Source organism: Neoarius graeffei, chromosome 6 (assembly GCF_027579695.1).
Source record: "Neoarius graeffei isolate fNeoGra1 chromosome 6, fNeoGra1.pri, whole genome shotgun sequence".
In the NCBI taxonomy this organism is placed as follows: Eukaryota; Metazoa; Chordata; class Actinopteri; order Siluriformes; family Ariidae; genus Neoarius; species Neoarius graeffei.
The window spans coordinates 91,550,744-91,571,179 of record NC_083574.1 but is presented as its reverse complement, the minus strand read 5'-3'; the positions used below and the strand labels follow the sequence as shown (position 1 = coordinate 91,571,179).

The 20,436-nt window shown below is 40.7% G+C and overlaps 2 protein-coding genes across 2 annotated transcripts; both read right to left on the bottom strand.

Moving 5' to 3' along the window:
* Nucleotides 1–775: 775 nt before the first annotated feature.
* Nucleotides 776–4,799, bottom strand: LOC132887559 (extracellular calcium-sensing receptor-like). Its single transcript, XM_060923027.1, has 6 exons — nt 4,606–4,799; nt 4,122–4,422; nt 3,146–3,931; nt 2,697–2,921; nt 2,405–2,528; nt 776–1,689 (listed from the first exon to the last, which is right to left on the bottom strand). Exons 1-6 carry the CDS (start codon nt 4,710–4,712, stop codon nt 776–778), a joined length of 2,457 nt encoding a protein of 818 aa, XP_060779010.1. The 5' UTR covers nt 4,713–4,799.
* A 5,465-nt stretch (nt 4,800–10,264) lies between these two features.
* On the bottom strand, nt 10,265–14,127 carry LOC132888397 (extracellular calcium-sensing receptor-like). Its single transcript, XM_060924450.1, has 6 exons — nt 13,940–14,127; nt 13,369–13,669; nt 12,379–13,164; nt 11,833–12,057; nt 11,562–11,685; nt 10,265–11,178 (listed from the first exon to the last, which is right to left on the bottom strand). Exons 1-6 carry the CDS (start codon nt 14,041–14,043, stop codon nt 10,265–10,267), a joined length of 2,454 nt encoding a protein of 817 aa, XP_060780433.1. The 5' UTR covers nt 14,044–14,127.
* Nucleotides 14,128–20,436: the final 6,309 nt, after the last annotated feature.

Genomic DNA, 20,436 nt, shown 5'->3' with positions numbered 1-20,436 from the left:
ATACAATAAAATTTCTCAGTTTCAATCTTTTTTTTATGTTGTCTTTGGGTGGCATGGTGGTGTCGTGGTTAGCACTGTCCCCTCACAGCAAGAAGGTTCTGGGTTCGAGCCTAGTGGCTGACAGGGGCCTTTCTAGGTGGAGTTTGCATGTTTTCCCCATGTCTGCGTGGGTTTCCTTTGGGTGTTCCGGTTTCTCCCACAGTTCAAAGACATGTAGTTAGGTCAACATGGGGCAGCCTTGGCCTGAAGTTGCGCTGAAGTACCCTTAAGCAAAAGCATCTACCCCACAACTGCTCCCTGGGCACTGTAGCATTGCTGCCCATTGCTATGGGTATGTGTGTGTGCTCATTGCTCACTTCTGTGTGGATGTGTGTATTCACTGCTTCAGATAGGTTAAATGCAGAGGTTAAATTTCTCTGTGTGCTTAAGTCTGTGCTTGAGAGTATGTGTCACAAAAGACAAATAAAGGCTTCTTGGCTTCTTCTTCTTGGTACTATTTCCAATGAAATATCGGGTATCCCTGATTTTCAATTTTTTTTTTTTTTTTTATGTTTTACACAGCATCCCAACTTTTTTTTTGGAATTGGGGTTATCGGTAAGTGGTTAAAATAGGCTTTAAAATGATTAAAGAGATAAAATATATTTTCATTCCTGGAATGCATGTACCAAAAATGATCAACTCCCTTACATTTTACAGAGCTACACAATAGACAATTTAACAGTTATATTTAAGGTACTGGACCATAATGTTTCCTTTGCTATTTGAGTGAGGTTCTCAAAGAGCCTTAGAAGGTACTTTGCCCATTAGGTGCTTCTTGGTATTGTGCTCTGGCCTAAAAATGATTATGAAACATTTGGGAGCAAAAATACAAATAGTCAAACCAAAGCTTGAAGCCAGAATTGCAAATATTTCAACAGCTACAGTGGCTTTCCCAGGAGAACTGATATAAGCTGGAATAAAGGTGATCCAAACTGCACAGAATATGAGCATGCTGAATGTGATAAATTTGGCTTCATTAAAGTTATCAGGCAATTTCCGTGCCAGAAAAGCCAAAATGAAGCAGAGAAGTGCCAAAAATCCTATATATCCCAGCACAGCCCAGAATCCTATAACTGAACCTAAGCCACATTCCAAGATAATCCTTTCTTTGTAATGTTTTAGATTTTTGAAGGGGAAAGGAGGTGATATTTTCAACCAAAGCACACAAATAAGTACCTGTATGAGAGTGAATACAAGAACACTGAGTCTCTGTTGTGGAGGCCCAAACCATTTCATGACATTACTACCTGGAAGTGTTGCCCGAAAAGCCATTAACACGACTAATGTTTTTCCAAGTACACAAGAGATGCAGAGGACAAATGTGATGCCAAAAGCTGTGTGGCGCAGCATACAGGACCACTCAGAGGGTTGTCCAATGAAAGTAAGTGAGCAGAGGAAACACAGAGTTAGAGAGAAGAGCAACAGAAAGCTCAGTTCAGAGTTGTTGGCCCTAACAATAGGAGAGGTCCTGTGCTTGTAAAAGACAGCAGCTACACACACAGCCATGAAAGCCCCAGCAATGGAGAATACTGTTAGGATTATGCTGAGAGTATCATCCCAGGAGAGGAACTCAACAGGTTTGGGGAGGCAGCTCTCTTGCTTGGGGTTGGGCCAAAATTCAGGAGGGCAACGCAAGCAATCCAAAGAGTCTAAAAATAAATAAAATTATATGATAAAGATATGATAATGGATTCATTAGTCATAAAAGTTGAAGCCTTAAACAAGATGATTACTCTCTCTCCAACAAATCCATTCACAAGCATTTTATTTCCAACTGTATATTCACTTTTGAAACATCTTTAGCGATCCGTTAAAGTCTAGTTTGACTTTTCTTCACTTACTCATATTATTTTAATGAGCATTTACTTTTTAGTATTACCCCTAACTTGCTCACCATAAATTGACTGAGTCCAGTTGTTGAAACACACATGTGTGAGGTGTCAAGCTAATACAGTTTTAATCTTGCTACCATTAGCTAGCAGGCAGTCAGCATTACCAGGAACATTCAGTGATGTACATGCCTCTGCTGACACTTGTGTGACAAATGCCATGCAGCCTTTGGTGCTCTTGGAAAACTAGGCTTGCCTAATTTCCTTGTTTTATTGTTTACTCATTTACTTATTTCTACTGCAAAACCAATACAAATAAACTCTCAGTGATGGATTTATGGCTTATTAAAAGTCATAACTATGTTCTTAGTTACTTGAATACGCTAACATTTGAGGTATATAGGGTTGTCATTGGATGGACTGCTGCAGTTTCTGGCTCAGTACAACCCCTTTGTTACTACAGTATATACAGTATATTATGCAGATTATGAAGGCAAAAAAGAGCATCTATACAATGTGTACAATGATACACAACCTGTCTTGTTGCTGATCTCTCCTTCAGCACATGGTATACAGTCAAAACAGCAAACAGGCCTTCGTTTGTGTACAGCTTTTCTGGTGCCTGGGGGACAGCTTTCACTGCACAAAGACACTGGTAGCTAGCAAGACAAAAAAAAAAAAAGATACGTGTAAATCTCATGTTATATTTTAAAATTACCAGCTATGCAAATGCCACAATACTGCAGTCTACTGGTTTCCTTAATTCCTTCACAGTTCTGTGTGAACTGGAGATGAGGTAAGATGAGGTGAGGGAGTGCTAATTATACCTGTGTCTGTCCTCCAACCCAGCTGATATTTCTGCTCATTCTGAACTCCTGTCCTCTTGGCCTGGATGAGTCATAATGTCCCACCGTGACAAAATCCAAAGTGCCATCCTTCATATACTGCCAGTTTATGAGTTCATAGACAGCTGGAGGGTCACCATTAGAATCAAATGAAACCTTAAAGCCGTTCTTTGTGGTAAAGTTCACTAGTTTCAGCTGTTTGAGTATCTGCAGAAAGAGTTTCTTGAAATGTCATGGCACAGTGTGACTTTATCTTAACATGGAGTATATATTTTACTTGGAAACCACAACTACTGATGAATACATTATTCATATAATCATGAATGCCCATATATATATATATATATATATATATATATATATATATATATATATATATATATATATGCATCCTCATAAGATTAAAGCTTTTCAATGAAGCAATTTTATACCTGCCATGGTGCAAATTTGATATTCTTGTCACACTGTGTGTCATTGCAGATTAGTTCATGAATTGCATGTGCTATGGCATATGCTGCTTTGTAAACCATGTTAGTGACACGCAACTGAGACGTGTCTAAGTATGGGTTCTGGAGTGTGTCAATGTCTTCACTACCATCACATTCTCGCACACCTTCTGTGATGTCTGTTTGCTTTTTAAGATAACAATTGAATGAGCTTTCCCAAAATTCTGTTAACAGGGGCGATTTTAGTGCTTGGGCTGGAGTGAGGTCTAAAAGGAACTCTCGAAGGCCAGGAATAACTGATTTGGGAACACCAAACCCTATTGCACCAGCACACATGTCATACCGCAGAAAGTCAGGATCAGTGATCCATGTTTCACTCCCAATCCACTGAAGTGGAGGTGGTGGCTGTCGTGCCAGTTCTTCTAAGAGAAATCTCATGTCTCCTGTGCTCATAAATGCAATTATAACCCGAGCTGTTGATCTGCGGATCACATTTGCTACTCTCTCCAATTTACTGGGTGACTGTGTTCGGTAATAGACCTCAGAATACTCCACACATATCCCTTCCTCTTGCGCAGCCTTCAGGAATGACGCCATTCCATTATTTCCATAGTCTGTGTCACTGCGCACGGCTCCAATCCACATCCAACCAAAATGCTTGACCATTTTTGCCAGTGCACCTGCTTGGTGGTGGTCACTAGGTATTGTCCGAAAGAAGGCAGGATACTGGCGCTTCTCACTGAGACAGGCACAGGTTGCATAGTGACTCACCTGAAATTCAGACAGTGTAAGAGAAAAGACAAGAAAATAGAAAGTGATGTAAATAACTTTATTCAACCTTTTTTTCCCATTACTAGTCATAATAGTGTGCATTTCTGTGTTATTGCTTGCATACATAACACTGCATAGGCTACAACAAAAAAATAATCAGAATATAGTAAATATGAGCCATTATTTTAACCTGGGTTATTCTAAAAAGACCGAGCAATCTAGCTATACTGATTGAGGGCGTTGAAGAAGAATCTCCTATGACAGCTGTTACTGCAGCAACTGCAGATTTTGAACAGGAATTAGTGTTGTTAAAATCTGACTCAAAACCATTCGCAAGCTGAAATGCAATTTTTGTTGCCATGGGCACACTGGAACATGAATCATATATCTGGTATCCTAATGTGATCCCTGGGAGGAGATCTGTTCTGTTGTTGATCTCATGGATGGTAAACTCCATAGCACGGGCAAAGCGCAGTTCCCTGAAATCCATGCTGTTAAGACAGAGTAAGATATAAAAACAATATGATATAAAAGCTAAATTATAGCACCTGGTATTTTTGCATTTTCATGATAATCACATAATTAATTAATTAATTAATGACAGAATAATTGGATTTTCTATATATACTTCGAAGAAAATCCCTTATTCTGTGTTGTTCAGCTAACACACAAACCTTCCAGAGCACTGTAGCTGTGATGGCAACGTGGTGTAGGTAATTTGTTCTGATTTTGTGTGGTAATGAATAGTGAAAATCCCTCCAATGACAAAGTCTCCATTCATAAATATACCAGGTTGCTGAGGAAGACTCCATAGCCTGCAGCTGACTGTGTTAGCTTGACATGCTGCATAGTTGAGCACAGTTATCCACAGAACTGGTACTAATAGCATCAGACTGGAAAATAACTGCATTGCTGAATCTGTGGTTCCCAGTACTCTTAAGACCAGTAACCTCCTTTGCAATGCTTTAAATAGTTTTCTTGCTATGTTGTATTGGGAGCATGGGGAGTGGTTATGTTTTCATCAATCAAAATAATGGAGATTGTTAAGATACAACTGCAGGACAATAGTTGATGTAATGATTTATATAATTTGTTAAAGAGCATTATACATATCATGGGACATTTCAGGGCAGAATTTTACTGTGAGGTATTTAAAGATGTCTTTTGTTAAAGCTATTCCCTTTGGTCCATCAAGCTCAGTGCCTGACTAATCCACCTCAGCATTTTGGGGCCATTTAAGCCGTCAACTAAAGCTATACCTGTATATTTTTTTTCTATATATGTTTCCCAAAATTTTATTAATTCACACCACCGCTTCTTTACAGTAGTTGCAGTCAAGACAAAATCATACATACAGTACATGAGTTTCCCAACTTTCTTGTCATTGCTCTCTATCAAGTTCTGTAGGAAAATGTCTTGTAGGTAACAGTACAGGATGATTTGTGCATTTGGCAATTTATAATATAAAATATCATTTAATCAAAGGTCATTATATGCAAGGCCATTTATCAATAGAGGTATTTCTCAAGTGCAATCAGGCCAAGTGAAAAAGTGCATAGATTAGACCTGTTTCATTAATATCCTTTACCACTGGTCTGCAGCCTCACTGACATCAACCTAAGGCAGCACATTCAGCCCACAGCTCTGCCATGGCTGCAGACCCTTCACCTGCTACTGGTACCACCATGGCCTCCAGGTCCTGGCTATTGCCAACACACTGCTTGGACATAATTGTAACTCCTGTTCCTCTGCCAGCAGATGTCACCAGAGCTCCAGTGCAAAACATACCATTATGTCATGGGGGCTTCCTTTCTTTTCTTGCCACAGAAGCAGTGTGCTATGAATGAGGTTCTGTCACAGTGTACCTGTAACACTCTCAAGGCTCTTGGGAAATGAGGACATGGGAGACAGGTTTGACAACTCAAGGTGTGATTTATTTTGAATTTAAAGATCAGTTTTCAGTTACTTTATTTCACTCTCACACATGTGGACATACGTGGACATACATATGGTGCTGGATAGCTCAACTCTCTCTCTCTCTCTCTCTCTCTCTCTCTTTCTAGTTACTGGCTTCTCCCTGAAAGAAAACAAAATATGCACATAAGTAAAATGCCAGTAATCAAACACAAGTGAAACTCATCACGTTACCTGTTGATTCTACCTGATTCCACAGTGCCTACAGCTGATGCTCAATCACACCCAACTGCCACATACCCCCACCACCTGACTCAGGCAGAGGAGCCATCCAGCCTGCAGCCAACTCCCTCCCAGCAGGAGAAACAATCTATCACCACTATCTGTGCCCCAGCCCTGTGGATCACTTCAAACTTGAAGGGCTGAAGAGCTAGATACCAATGAATGATCTATGCATTGGCATCCTTCATGTGGTGGAGCTGTACATGCAGTGGAGCTCTCCCACACAGAGCTTGCAGCTGATGTATTTGCAGCTTCTCCCCTTCCACCACCTGGGACAAAGTGGTCCCTAGCCCTCTGTCCAATATGTCAGTCTGCAAGAAAAAATGAAGAGAAAAGTCAGGTGAATGCAACAGCAGGCCCACACACAAAACCTCTTTAACCTGGCCAAAGCCCTTTCAGATGGCTCCATCCATCTGGTGGCCCCTTTTAGGCTGCACTTGCTGCAATCTTTTCAATTTGGGGATGCACCTGTCAAGATACCATACTTCCAACCACCCAATTGCATACTTCCTTTAGTTTGCTCTGAGTCCCACATGTCTCAAAGATCTCAGGACAGCCCTCAGACATTATAAATGCTGCTGCCAATCACTGCTGTAAATAATGATGTTATCTAAATAAGCAGCGGCATATGCACTGTGTGGGTGGAGGATTTTGCACGAGTTATTGAAATATTGCTGGGGCTCCAAACAAGCCATACTGTACATAATGATGACAAATTGATCTAAACTGAACAGAGTGGAAAAGGCTGGTTTTTGTTTTTCCTTGGGATAATGGGGTCAAGGGAACCTGCCAGTATCCCTTCATCAAATCCAGTGTTGAGTAAAAGCGAACTGCACCTAACTGATCAAGTAGTTCATCAATGTATCAGATATACATCAAATTTAGACACCATGTTGACTTTTTGAAAGTTTACAAAGAACCAGACTGACCAGTTGGTTTTAAGAACAAAAACCACCAGCCTGCTCCAATTTGTCAGTCTCCTCAATTATCCCCATACAAGGCCAAGCCTTGAGTTCATCCTGAACTACTTTTTTTTTGTGTTCGGGGAGCCAATATGGGCAACTGCATACCACCACCCATGGAGGATTCTATGATGCTCCATGATATGGTGCTCTATGAGTCTAATTGGACTGGGCGAAGGCAAAAAACATATTAGAGTATTTTTCTTGCAACTTGGCAGCCTGTGCTCTCTGAGACAACGAGAGGTGGTCTCCACAGGGGAATAGGGTGAATTGGGCTGCATGTTTTAGACTTATCTCCAGTCCTAGCTCCTTCCTCTTGGGAACCAGCATTGCCAGAGCCACAGGATTATATTGGATTGGATGATCTTTTTTTGTTCCCAAGAGGCAATTTGGTTTGACAAACAGTAGTCACCACCAATACATACAATATAAATACGATATTATGAAATCCACAATACTTTAAATACTACATTGTTGCGTGACAGTTTCTGAACCCTTTAGAATTTTCTATATTTCTGCATAAATATGACCTAAAACATCATCAGATTTTCACACAAGTCCTAAAAGTAGATAAAGAGAACCCAGTTAAACAAATGAGACAAAAAACATTATACTTGGTCATTTATTTGTTGAGGAAAATGATCCAATATTGCATATCTGTAAGTGGCAAAAGTATGTGAACCTCTAGGATTAGCAGTTGATTTGAAGGTGAAATTAGAGTCAGGTGTTTTCAATCAATGGGATGGCAATCAGGTGTGAGTGGGCACCTTGTTTTATTTAAAGAACAGGGAACTATCAGAGTCTGATCAGCACAACAACAAGAAGAAAAACTTCTGAGGGAGTTTTTCCTTGCCACCGTCGCCACAGGCTTGCTAATTGGGGATAGATTAGGGATAAAATTAGCTCATGTCTTAAATCATTCAAATTCTGTAAAGCTGCTTTAGGTCTATGTCTATTGTTAAAAGCGCTATACAAACAAACTTGACATGACTTGACAACACATGTTTGTGGAAGTGTATCATAGCATGAACAAAGGAGTTTTCTGATAACCTCCGAAAACGCGTTGTTGATGCTCATCAGGCTGGAAAAGGTTACAAAACCATCTCTAAAGAGTTTGGACTCCACCAGTCCACAGTCAGACAGATTGTGTACAAATGGAGGAAATTCAAGACCATAGTTACCCTCCCCAGGAGTGGTCGCCCAACAAAGAGCGCTCCAAGAGCAAGGCATGTAATAGTCAGCGAGGTCACAAAGGACCCCAGGGTAACTTCTAAGCAACTAAAGGCCTCTCTCACATTGGCTAATGTTAATGTTCATGAGTCCACCATCAGGAGAACACTGATGTGCATGGCAGGGTTGCAAGGAGAAAGCCACTGCTCTCCAAAAAGAACATTGCTGCTCATCTGCAGTTTGCTAAAGATAACGTGGACAAGCCAGAAGGCTATTGGAAAAATGTTTTGTGGATGGATGAGACCAAAATAGAACTTTTTGGTTTAAATGAGAAGCATTATGTTTGGAGAAAGGAAAACACTGCATTCTAGCATAGGAACCTTATCCCATCTGTAAAACATGGTGGTGGTAGTCTCATGGTTTGGGCCTGTTTTGCTGCATCTGGGCCAGGACGGCTTGCCGTCATTGATGGAACAATGAATTCTGAATTATACCAGCAAATTCTAAAGGAAAATGTCAGGACATCTGTCCATGAACTGCATCTCAAGAGAAGGTGGGTCATGCAACGACCCTAAGCACACAAGTCATTCTACCAAAGAATGGTTAAAGAAGAATGAAGTTAATGTTTTGGAATGGCCAAGTCAAAGTTCTGACCTTAATCCAATGGAAATATTGTGGAAGGACCTGAAGCACGCAGTTCATGTGAGGAAACCCACCAACATCCCAGAGTTGAAGCTGTTCTGTATGAAGGAATGGGCTAAAATTCCTCCAAGCCGGTGTGCAGGACTGATCAACAGTTACCGGAAATGTTTAGTTGCAGTAATTGCTGCACAAGGGGGTCACACCAGATACTGAAAGGAAATGTTCATATACTTTTGCCACTCACAGATATATAATATTGGATCATTATCCTCAATAAATAACTGACCAAGTATAATATATTTTTGTCTCATTTGTTTAACTGGGTTCTCTTTATCTACTTTTAGGACTTGTGTGAAAATCTGATGATGTTTTAGGTCATATTTATGCAGAAATATAGAAAATTCTAAAGGGTTCACAAACTTTCAAGCATCACTGTATACTGGTGTCAAAGGCTCATTGATTTGCATTGGGCATGAAGGCTAGCCCACATGGTCCAATCCCACAGAAGAGCTACCGTCGCACAAACTGCTGAAAAAGTTAATTCTGAAACCTTTCTGTTTTAGCTAGCATCAACTTTTTCAGCAGTTTGTGCTACAGTAGCTTTTCTGTGTGATTGGAACCTATAGGCTAGCCTTTTGCTCCATGTGAATCAATGAGCCGTCAACACCCATGACCCTGTCACAGTCATCCTTCCTTGGACCACTTTTGGTATGTACTAACCCCTACATACCGGGAACACCCCAGAAGATGTGTCATTTTGGAGATGCTCAGACCCAGTCATTATCTAGCGATCACAATTTAGCCCTTGTTAAAGTCACACAGATCCTTATGCTTGCCCATTTTTCCTGCTTCCAACACATCAAGTTCAAGAAATGACTATGTTCGTGGGGGGGGGGGGGGGGGGGGAACAAGCTATTTTCAACCTTGGAAAAAATTAATTAAGGATTAGCTGGCTAATAGTTTAACTTTAGTAAGGACTTTATCCTGTACAGGGTATTGGTTGGGGAATTTTCCATACTGTTTTTTATTTATACTACTTTTGTGTAAATTTACACTGCAGACGTGATCTTCAGCCCAGGTTATAATAGCATTAATGGCATCAGGTGACATGATGTTTCCTTTAGTGGAAATATCATGACAGCCAAATGCTCAGAGTAATGCAACCTTTTCTCATTGAACACTAATTTTAGCAAGAATGTATTTGTTTTTATTTGAGAAAGAAAAGACACAATTATGATAATTTAAGTTTATTAGATATTATCATTTTCAAAATAGGGAAAATTCTTATATATAATGTTATTTCACGAATAATTCTACAGCCTTCCTATGTGTTTCCATGTTAATTAAATTGTATGTAATGGTGTCAAGGAGCTTTAGATGGTACTTTACCCATAACGTGCTTTTTGGTATTCTGATCTGGCCTAAAAACTATTACAAAACATTTTGGAGCAAAAATACAAATAATTAAACCAAAGCTTGAAGCTAGGATTGCAAATATTTCAACAGCTACAGTGAATTTTCCAGGAGAACTGACATAAGCTGGAATAAAGGTGATCCAAACTGCACAGAATATGAGCATGCTGAATGTGATGAATTTGGCTTCATTAAAGTTATCAGGCAACTTTCGAGCTAGAAAAGCTAAAATAAAACACAAAAGTGCAAGGACTCCTATATATCCCAGTACAGCCCAGAATCCTATAGCTGAACCTAAGCCACATTCCAAGATAATTCTTTCCTTGTAGTATTTTAGATTTTTGAAGGGGAAAGGTGGTGATATTTTTAACCAAACCACACAAATAAGTACCTGTATTAGAGTAAAAGAAAACACACTGAGTCTCTGTTGTGGAGGCCCAAACCATTTCATTACATTGCTACCTGGAAGAGTAGCCCTGAAAGCCATCAACACAACCAAAGTTTTCCCAAGAACACAGGAGATACAGAGGACAAAGGTGATTCCAAATGCTGTGTGGCGCAGCATACAGGACCACTCAGATGGTCGACCAATGAAAGTAAGTGAACAGAGGAAACATAATGTCAGAGAGAAGAGTAACAGAAAGCTCAGTTCAGAATTGTTGGCCCTAACAATAGGAGAGGTCCTGTGCTTGTAAAAGACCGCACCCACACACACAGCCATGAAGGCCCCAGTGATGGAGAACACTGTCAAGATGATGCCCAGAGTTTCACCCCAGGATAAGAACTCAACAGGTTTGGGGAGGCAGCTGTCTTGCTTGGTGTTGGGCCAAAACTCAGGAAGACAATGCAAACAATCCAATGAGTCTACAAGGTTAAAAAAGGAGAGAACCATTAAAAAGCACTTCTAGTGCCTTTAGCAGATAGAACATAACAAGGAATCAAAAAACTAGGTTATGACTAACATAAAAACAGAATCGAGCCATTCTTAAAGATAAACACGTTTTTGTAGAGCTTAACAGTGAAAATAAGATTTCAGGTGATTAGTTAACTAGTTACATTCTCTCTCTTCTCTCTCTCTTTCCCCACTATTGACAAAGCCTCCGCACCCACTACCTTTTTGTATCCTCCCCACAATTCAACTGCAACCAACCAAAGAATTTTTTGTGAGGGAAGGCCTGGCATGTTTTACAGTTCTACATTCATGGTTCATGTCATTTAGCAATACAGTATATACTGTGATACACAACCTGTCTTGTTACTGATCTCTCCTTCAGCACATGGTATACAGTCAAAACAGCAAACAGGCCTTCGCTTCTGTACAGCTTTTCTGGTTCCTGGAGGACAGCTCTCACTGCACACAGACACTGGCACCTAAGAAAGACAGCAGAGGAGGACCCAAGTGGAAATGTCTCATATGTTATATGAACCACCACATCCTGGACTTTGAGTGACATATGTAACATATTTTCCAGTGGAGTTTGAGAAACTGCTTTAGTCAGAGTACTTGCTTCACTATACCTCTGTCTGTCCTCCAAGCCAGGTGATATTTCTGCTCATTCTGAACTCCTGTCCTCTTGGTCTGAATGAGTCATACTGGCCTACTGTGATAAAATCCAAAACACCGTCCTTCTTAAACTGCCAGTTTATGAGTTCATAGACAGCTGGGGGGTCTCCATTAGAATCAAATGAGACCTGAAATCCATTTCCCGTCGTGAAGTTTACTTTTTTGAGCTGGTCAAATATCTGCAGGCAAAATTTCATGAAAATTCAAGGTAATTAGTTAAAAAGGTAATTAGTGGAATTTCTTGTCTTCATGCATTTGAGGTCATCAAACAGTAAATAGTAAATAGTAAATAATAAAAAATACAGTAAATAGCTCTATTCGACAACTATAATGTCAATAACTGCTCAACGAAATAAAGAGAAATGACAGTCCATAATTATTTTAAGAAATTAAGTGTCTAGAAAGAAAGAAAGAAAGAAAGAAAGAAAGAAAGAAAGAAAGAAAGAAAGAATGTGTATCCAAATCTTTATAAACTGGAACTTTATAATGAGGCATTTTACCTGCCATGGTGAAAATTTTATGTTCTTGTCGCACTGCGTGTCATTACAAATGAGTTTGTGGATGGCATGTGCTATGGCATATGTTGCTTTGTACACCATGTTAGTGATTCGCAACTGAGACGTGTCTAAGTATGGGTTCTGGAGCATGTGAAGGTCCTCACTGCCATCACATTCGCGTGTGCCCTCTGTTTTGTCAGCTCTCGATTTAAAGGAACAGCTGAAGGAGCGTTCCCAAAATTCTGTTAACAGGGGCGATTTCAATGCTTTAGCTGCAGTTAGATCTAAAAGAAACTCACGAAGGCCAGGAATAACTGATCGGGGAACGCCAAAGCCTATTGCGCCGGCGCACATGTTATACCGCAGAAAAGCAGGATCTGTGATCCACGTTTCACTTCCAATCCACTGAAGAGGAGGTGGTGGCTGTCGTGATAGCTCTTCTAAAAGAAGCCTCATGTCGCCTGTTGCCATAAACGCTATTATAACCCGGGCTGTTGATCCGCGGATCACTTTTGCCATTCTCTCTAGTTTACTGCGCGGCTGGGTCCGATAATAAGCCTCAGAATACTCTACACATATCCCCTCCATTTGCGCAGCCTTTAGGAATGATGCCATTCCATAATTTCCATAGTCTGTGTCGCTGCGCACTGCTCCAATCCACGTCCAACCAAAATGCTTGACCATTCTTGCCAGTGCAGCTGCTTGGTGTTGGTCACTTGGTATGGTTCTAAAGAAGGCAGGGTACTGATGCTTATCACTCAGACATGCGCAGGTTGCATAGTGACTCACCTGGAATTCAGGCAGTGCAAAAGAGAAGAAACATTAGCTGAATAGCTTGCTTTAATACTCTTTATTATTATTATTATTATTATTATTATTACCAGTGCTGATTTACTGTCATAGTTGGCTAAACTACTAGACCACAATTACATTGCAGCCTGTTTATTTAATGGTGCCATGCTCGGCAGACACATATAGATGAATAACTTTCACCTGTGGAATTCCAAAAAGACCGAGCACTCTGGCTATGCTTATTGACTGTGTGGAAGCAGAGTCTCCTATGACAGCTGTTACAGCAGCATCTGCAGACTCTGAACAGGAATTAGTGTAGTTAAACACCGGCTCCAAACCATTTGCAAGCTGAAATGCAACTTTTATTGCCATCGGTACAGTGGAGCATGAATCATGTATGTGGTATCCTAACTTGATGCCCGGTAGAAGATCTGTTCTGTTGTTGATCTCGTGGATGGTGAACTCCATGGCACGGGCAAAGCGCAGTTCCCTGAAATCCATGCTGGTAGGAAACAATGAGGCAGGTAGGTAGGTAAATAAATAAACAAATACAATAAGACTATATTATACTTTATGTTCATTTTCAGCTATTGCTTTATATATATATATATATATATATATATATATATATATATATATATATATATATATATATATATATAGTCACTTTGTGATGCATAAACATAAATACCTGGCAATAATAATAATAATAATAATAATAATAATAATAATAATAATCCCTTATTTTCTTTGCTATGCATTTCACACATACCCAGAGCATTGTAGCTGTGATGGCAATCTGGTAAAGGCAATTTGCTCTAATCTTGTAGAGTCATGGATGGCAAAAATCCCTCCAAGTATGAAGTCCCCATTCATAAATACATCAGGTAACCTAGGGTTAGTCCACAACTTGCAACTAATCAGGCTAGCTTTACATGCTACAGGGTTGAGCACAGTTATCCACACATTTGACACAAATAGCATTAGACTGGAAAAGAGCTGCATGGTAGTATTTGCAGGGCCTGGCACTCTGTCGGCCAGGACAGCTTCTTCACATTGCTTTAAATAGCTATCTTGCTTCAGTGCACTGGAATAGTGGGTGTGAATTGGTCACAAGGGGTGTGGTTGTAGTCAATGTTTCTACCAAACAGCACAGGAAAATTATTCTTGTTCTGGCCTGTTTCATCATGATGATGCATTATGAAAGCATAAATTATATTCATTTTCATCACTAGTGTAAACCTTACCAGAATAAGCAAATCGACAATGAATGAATGATTATTTATACTTATGTAATTTAATTTAAGATGATTCAACTCTTGTTTCTTTCTGATTCTCACCATCTACCACCCCAAATCAGAAAAAGTTGGGACAGTATGGAAAATGCAGATGAAAAGAAGAAAGTGGTGAATTTGAAATTGACTTTGACTTGTATTTCATTGCAGATGGTATAAACCCAAGATATTTCATGTTTTGTCTGGTCAACTTCATTTTATTTGTTAAAATATATCCATTCCTGCATTTCAGGCCTGCAACACATTCCAAAAATATTGGTACGGGACAATTTAGGGCTAGAAGTGAGGTAAAACAATTAAATAATGATGTGATTTGAAACAAGTGATGTAATCAGGTAATTCTAATCATGATTTGGCATAAAATCAGTATCTAAGAAAGGCCTAGTCTTTGAGGAGCAAAGCCAGGATGTAAGGATCTCCAGTTTGTCAACAAATGCATGAGAAAATTATTGAAATGTTTAAAAAGGATGTTTTTCAATGAAAGATATGAAGGGATTTGGATCTTTCACCCTCTACTGTACAGAAAATCATTAAATGATTCAAGGAATCAAGGGATTTGGAGCAACATATGCTGCATTGAAGATGATGTCCCTGCTGGCCTGGACAAGTACCAGTTTGCCTATAAAACCAACAGGTGCACTGAGGACACCATCTCCCTCATGCTCCACACTGTACTGACTCACCTGGAGAACCCTGACACCTACGTGAGGATACTGTTCATTGACTTCAGCTCGGCCTTCAACTCTGCCAATCTGAGCAATCTGGTCAACAAGCTGCTGTCTCTGGGCCTGGACCACCACCTCTGTGGCTGGATTAAGGACTTCCTCTCCAACAGACCACAGCATGTGAGACTTGGAGACCTCATCTCATCCAACACCATCTTAAACACTGGCACCCCCCAAGGCTATGTTCTTAGTCCACTCTTTTACTCACTCTTCACACAGGACTGTTCTCCCATTCATAACTCAAACCAAATATACAAGTTTGCAGATGACACAGCTGTGGTGGGGTTGATAACCAACAGCGATGAAGCAGCCTACAGAGAGGAAGTCCAGGCCCTCACATCTTGGTGTCAGAACAATGACTTGCTCCTCAACACCAACAAAACAAAGGAGCTTGTCATTGACTTCAGAAAGCAACCGGATAAAACAAATGCCAGCCTGGTGATCTCTGTGGAGAAGATGGAACAGGTGGGTAGCTTCAAGTACCTTGGTGTTCACCTCTCAGAGGACCTGACATGGGGAGTGAACACTAGAGGTGGTGAAGAAGGCCCAGCAGAGACTCTTCTTCCTGCAATCCCTGAGAAAAACTGGGCTTTCACAGAAGCTCCTCACCAACTTCTACCAATGCACCATACAAAGTGTTCTGAGCTATGGATACATAGTGTGGTTCTCCAGCTGCATCTCAGAGGAGAGGAAAGATCTGCAGCGGATCATCAGGACTGCATCAAAAATCATTGGTATCCCTCTCCAATCCCTGGAACAGATCTACTCTGCCAGGCTGAGAAACAGAGCCACAAAGATTAGGACTGACTGCACTCACCCCAGACAATGTCTTTTTGATACCCTTCCCTCTGGCAGGCTTAGGGTCATAAAGTCAAAAACAGCAAGACACCAAAATAGCTACTTCCCCAGGGCTGTAAAAGCTCTGCTGGAGGCCTGATCCAGACTTGGACTCACACTCTGCACCTTACTGTGTTTGGCTACATTGAATAATTACATACTGCAATTTATACTGCTGCTTATATGCCATTATGCTGCTTATATATATATATATATATATATATATATATATATATATATATATATATATATATATATATATATATATATATATATATATATATATATATATATATGGGGCGGCACGGTGGTGTAGTGGTTAGCGCTGTCACCTCACAGCAAGAAGGTCCTGGGTTCGAGCCCCGGGGCCGGCGAGGGCCTTTCTGTGTGGAGTTTGCATGTTCTCCCCGTGTCCGCGTGGGTTTCCTCCGGGTACTCCGGTTTCCCCCACAGTCCAAAGACATGCAGGTTAGGTTAACTGGTGACTCTAAATTGACCGTAGGTGTGAATGTGAGTGTGAATGGTTGTCTGTGTCTATGTGTCAGCCCTGTGATGACCTGGCGACTTGTCCAGGGTGTACCCCGCCTTTCGCCCGTAGTCAGCTGGGATAGGCTCCAGCTTGCCTGCGACCCTGTAGAAGGATAAAGCGGCTAGAGATAATGAGATGAGATGAGATGAGATATATATATATATATATATAAAACCCCGATTCCAAAAAAGTTGGGACAAAGTACAAATTGTAAATAAAAATGGAATGCAATGATGTGGAAGTTTCAAAATTCCATATTTTATTCAGAATAGAACATAGATGACATATCAAATGATTAAACTGAGAAAATGTATCATTTAAAGAGAAAAATTTGGTGATTTTAAATTTCATGACAACAACACAACTCAAAAAAGTTGGGACAAGGCCATGTTTACCACTGTGAGACATCCCCTTTTCTCTTTACAACAGTCTGTAAACGTCTGGGGACTGAGGAGTCAAGTTGCTCAAGTTTAAGGATAGGAATGTTAACCCATTCTTGTCTAATGTAGGATTCTAGTTGCTCAACTGTCTTAGGTCTTTTTTGTCGTATCTTCCGTTTTATGATGTGCCAAATGTTTACTATGGGTGAAAGATCTGGACTGCAGGCTGGCCAGTTCAGTACCCGGACCCTTATTCTACGCAGCCATGATGCTGTAATTGATGCAATATGTGGTTTGGCATTGTCACGTTGGAAAATGCAAGGTCTTCCCTGAAAGAGACGTCGTCTGGATGGGAGCATATGTTGCTCTAGAACCTGGATATGGACCCTTTTCACGTGACGTCACGACAAACGCGGCCGCCATTTTGGACATGTACTACCAGTAGTTTACCACAGCCAGCATTGAGGAACGGCAGCAAAGAAAGTGTTTATTTTCAGCAAGACTTCCATCATGCCACTATATTGTTGTGCACCTGGATGTAGTAACCATCAACAAACAAGGCAAGGGTTATCATTTTATCGGATCCCGACAGAGAAGATGGATAGCGGCCATTAACAGATTGGCAGCCCTCGGCATACCAGCGCTTGTGTAGTGACCACTTTGTTGGAGGTAAGACGAATAAAATTAGCCAGAAAAGGCATTACATTGCTGTTAACATTCTGTGGCGGCGAGTGTGTAACCAAATAGGCTAAAATAACCCATTGTAACCTCTTTGTTCTTCTGTAGTAGCTATTAGCTAACGACATTAGCTAGCGTTGTGTTCCTTTGCTGTTGGTAGACTGTAGGACAGATCAGAGGCAGTGTCCTACAAACAGCGCTTAATTTGAGGGGGAGCAAGCCGGAGCGCGCTCCGGAACCTCGGGCGTTGGCTCCGGCAGCTATTTACACTGGATCCGGTGAGCCGACACCTCTCTTGACTATGTAACAAAAAAAAACGATTGTCTTTAGGCTTGCCATCCTTCCACTTGCGAGTGGTAAGTGATCTGCGCTGGGATCACACACACAGCGGCTCAGTCCCGAATCGTGGCTCGTGCACTTCACTCGCGCGCTGTGTGAGCTGCGCTGGGTCGGAGTGCGCACCCTCCAGAGGGCACTCGCTGTTCAGGGCGGAGTGATTTGGAGCGCAGGATGCCTGCGGAGCCGAGCGTATTGGTGTTGCTGTGTGCACACTAATCGCTTTTAATAACGTTAATCTGATGATCCGCTGATACGGTCTAATGTAAACATGGGCTAAGTGCTCAAAGCAAGAGGAACATGTATTTGTCTCTTAAATCCAGGCCGTTCCCTGTAATCTGTAACACTGGGTTGGAGAAAGTAATGGCAAATAGTGAGTGCACAAACCATAGAAGGTAAACTGTACACAGCGCCAGGGCAGTGTGATGGTATGTCTACTTTTAGATTGTGTTAGTTTATCAATGAACACACTCGTCACTTGATGAGTTTCACGTCTTTACGACGGATACTTAAATGTGTGTTAGGTATTATTGTTGCAGTCTAAGCAGTCATTGTAGCAGCTAGATGAGCGAGAACCGAAAGGGTCTGTGCCATAAACCGTTATTTCTGTACGGCGTTGCTAATGTGTCGTTACTGTTGTTTATTTCTCCCTCTGCTCGCCCTGTAAATGCCCTACGTCGCTGGATAGCGAAGGTGTTTTCTGCATCTCGCTCCTTTTTCTTGTATGTTCTCCGTTTGTCGCCTTCCTCGCATTCAAACCAATTCGAGCCGAAGTCCGCTACATGTCCAAAATGGTGGTCGCGTTTACGAAGGTCACGTGACTGAAAAGGGTCTATACCTTTCAGCATTGATGGTGTCTTTCCAGATGTGTAAGCTGCCCATGCCACACGTACTAATGCAACCCCATACCATCAGAGATGCAGGCTTCTGAACTGAGTCCTGATAACAACTTGGGTCGTCCTTCTCCTCTTTAGTCTGAATGACACGGCGTCTCTGATTTCCATAAAGAACTTCAAATTTTGATTCGTCTGACCACAGAACAGTTTTCCACTTTGCCACAGTCCATTTTAAATGAGCCTTGGCCCAGAGAAGACATCTGCGCTTCTGGATCATGTTTAGATACAGCTTCTTCTTTGAACTATAGAGTTTTAGCTGGCAACGGCGGATGGCACGGTGAATTGTGTTCACAGATAATGTTCTCTGGAAATATTCCTGAGCCCATTTTGTGATTTCCAAGCATGCCTGTATGTGATGCAGTGCCGTCTAAGGGCCCGAAGATCATGGGCACCCAGTATGGTTTTCCGGCCTTGACCCTTACGCACAGAGATTCTTCCAGATTCTCTGAATCTTTTGATGATATTATGCACTGTAGATGATATGTTCAAACTCTTTGCAATTTTACACTGTCAAACTCCTTTCTGATATTGCTCTACTATTTGTTGGTGCAGAATTAGGGGTATTGGTGATCCTCTTTCCCTCTTTACTTCTGAGGGCTGCTGCCACTCCAAGATGCTCTTTTTATACCCAGTCATGTTAATGACCTATTGCCAATTGACCTAATGAGTTGCAATTTGGTCCTCCAGCTGTTCCTTTTTAGTATCTTTAACTTTTCCAGCCTCTTATTGCCCCGTCCCAACTTTTTTGAGATGTGTTGCTGTCATGAAATTTCAAATGAGCCAATATTTGGCATGAAATTTCAAAATGTCTCACTTTCGACATTTAATATGTTGTCTATGTTCTATTGTGAATACAATATCAGTTTTTTGAGATTTGTAAGTTATTGCATTCCGTTTTTATTTACAATTTGTACTTTGTCCCAACTTTTTTGGAATCGGGGTTGTATATACTGCTGTGATCTGAGCCCTCAAACAGTGTTTCATTGTATAGTAATGTGCAATGACAATAAAGAATCTATGTCTTTTCCAGGTATATTTAAACAAGACAATGCAAAACAAATTTTTGACCTTTTTTGGCACCCTATATTTCACCTTTTTTATATATATACTTTTGAGGTAGTCACCTGGAATGCTTTTCAATTAACAGGCCTGCCTTGTCAAAAGTTAATACGTGGAATTGTTTGCCTTCTTAATGCATTTGAGATCAAACTACTACATAACAAAAATACAGTAAATATCCCTATTCGAAAACTGTAGATGTCCATATTTTGTCAAGAACCTCTCAACTAAGTAAAAAGAAACAATAGTTCATCATTACATGAAGCCATGAAGTGTCTTTTAATTCATCAAAAATAAAGGAAAAAAAAACAGTGAATAAGACAGTGTGTCTATATTTTTCACTTGTACTGTACAACCCCAATTCCAAAAAATAAAAATAAAAAATGGGATATTGTGTAAACTGTAAATAAAAACAGAATGTGAAAATTTGCAAATCATGGAAACCCTATATTAGACAGAACCTTACAGAACAGCTCTGGGATGTTGGTGGGTTTCCTCACATGAACTGCTTGCTTCAGGTCCTTCCACAATATT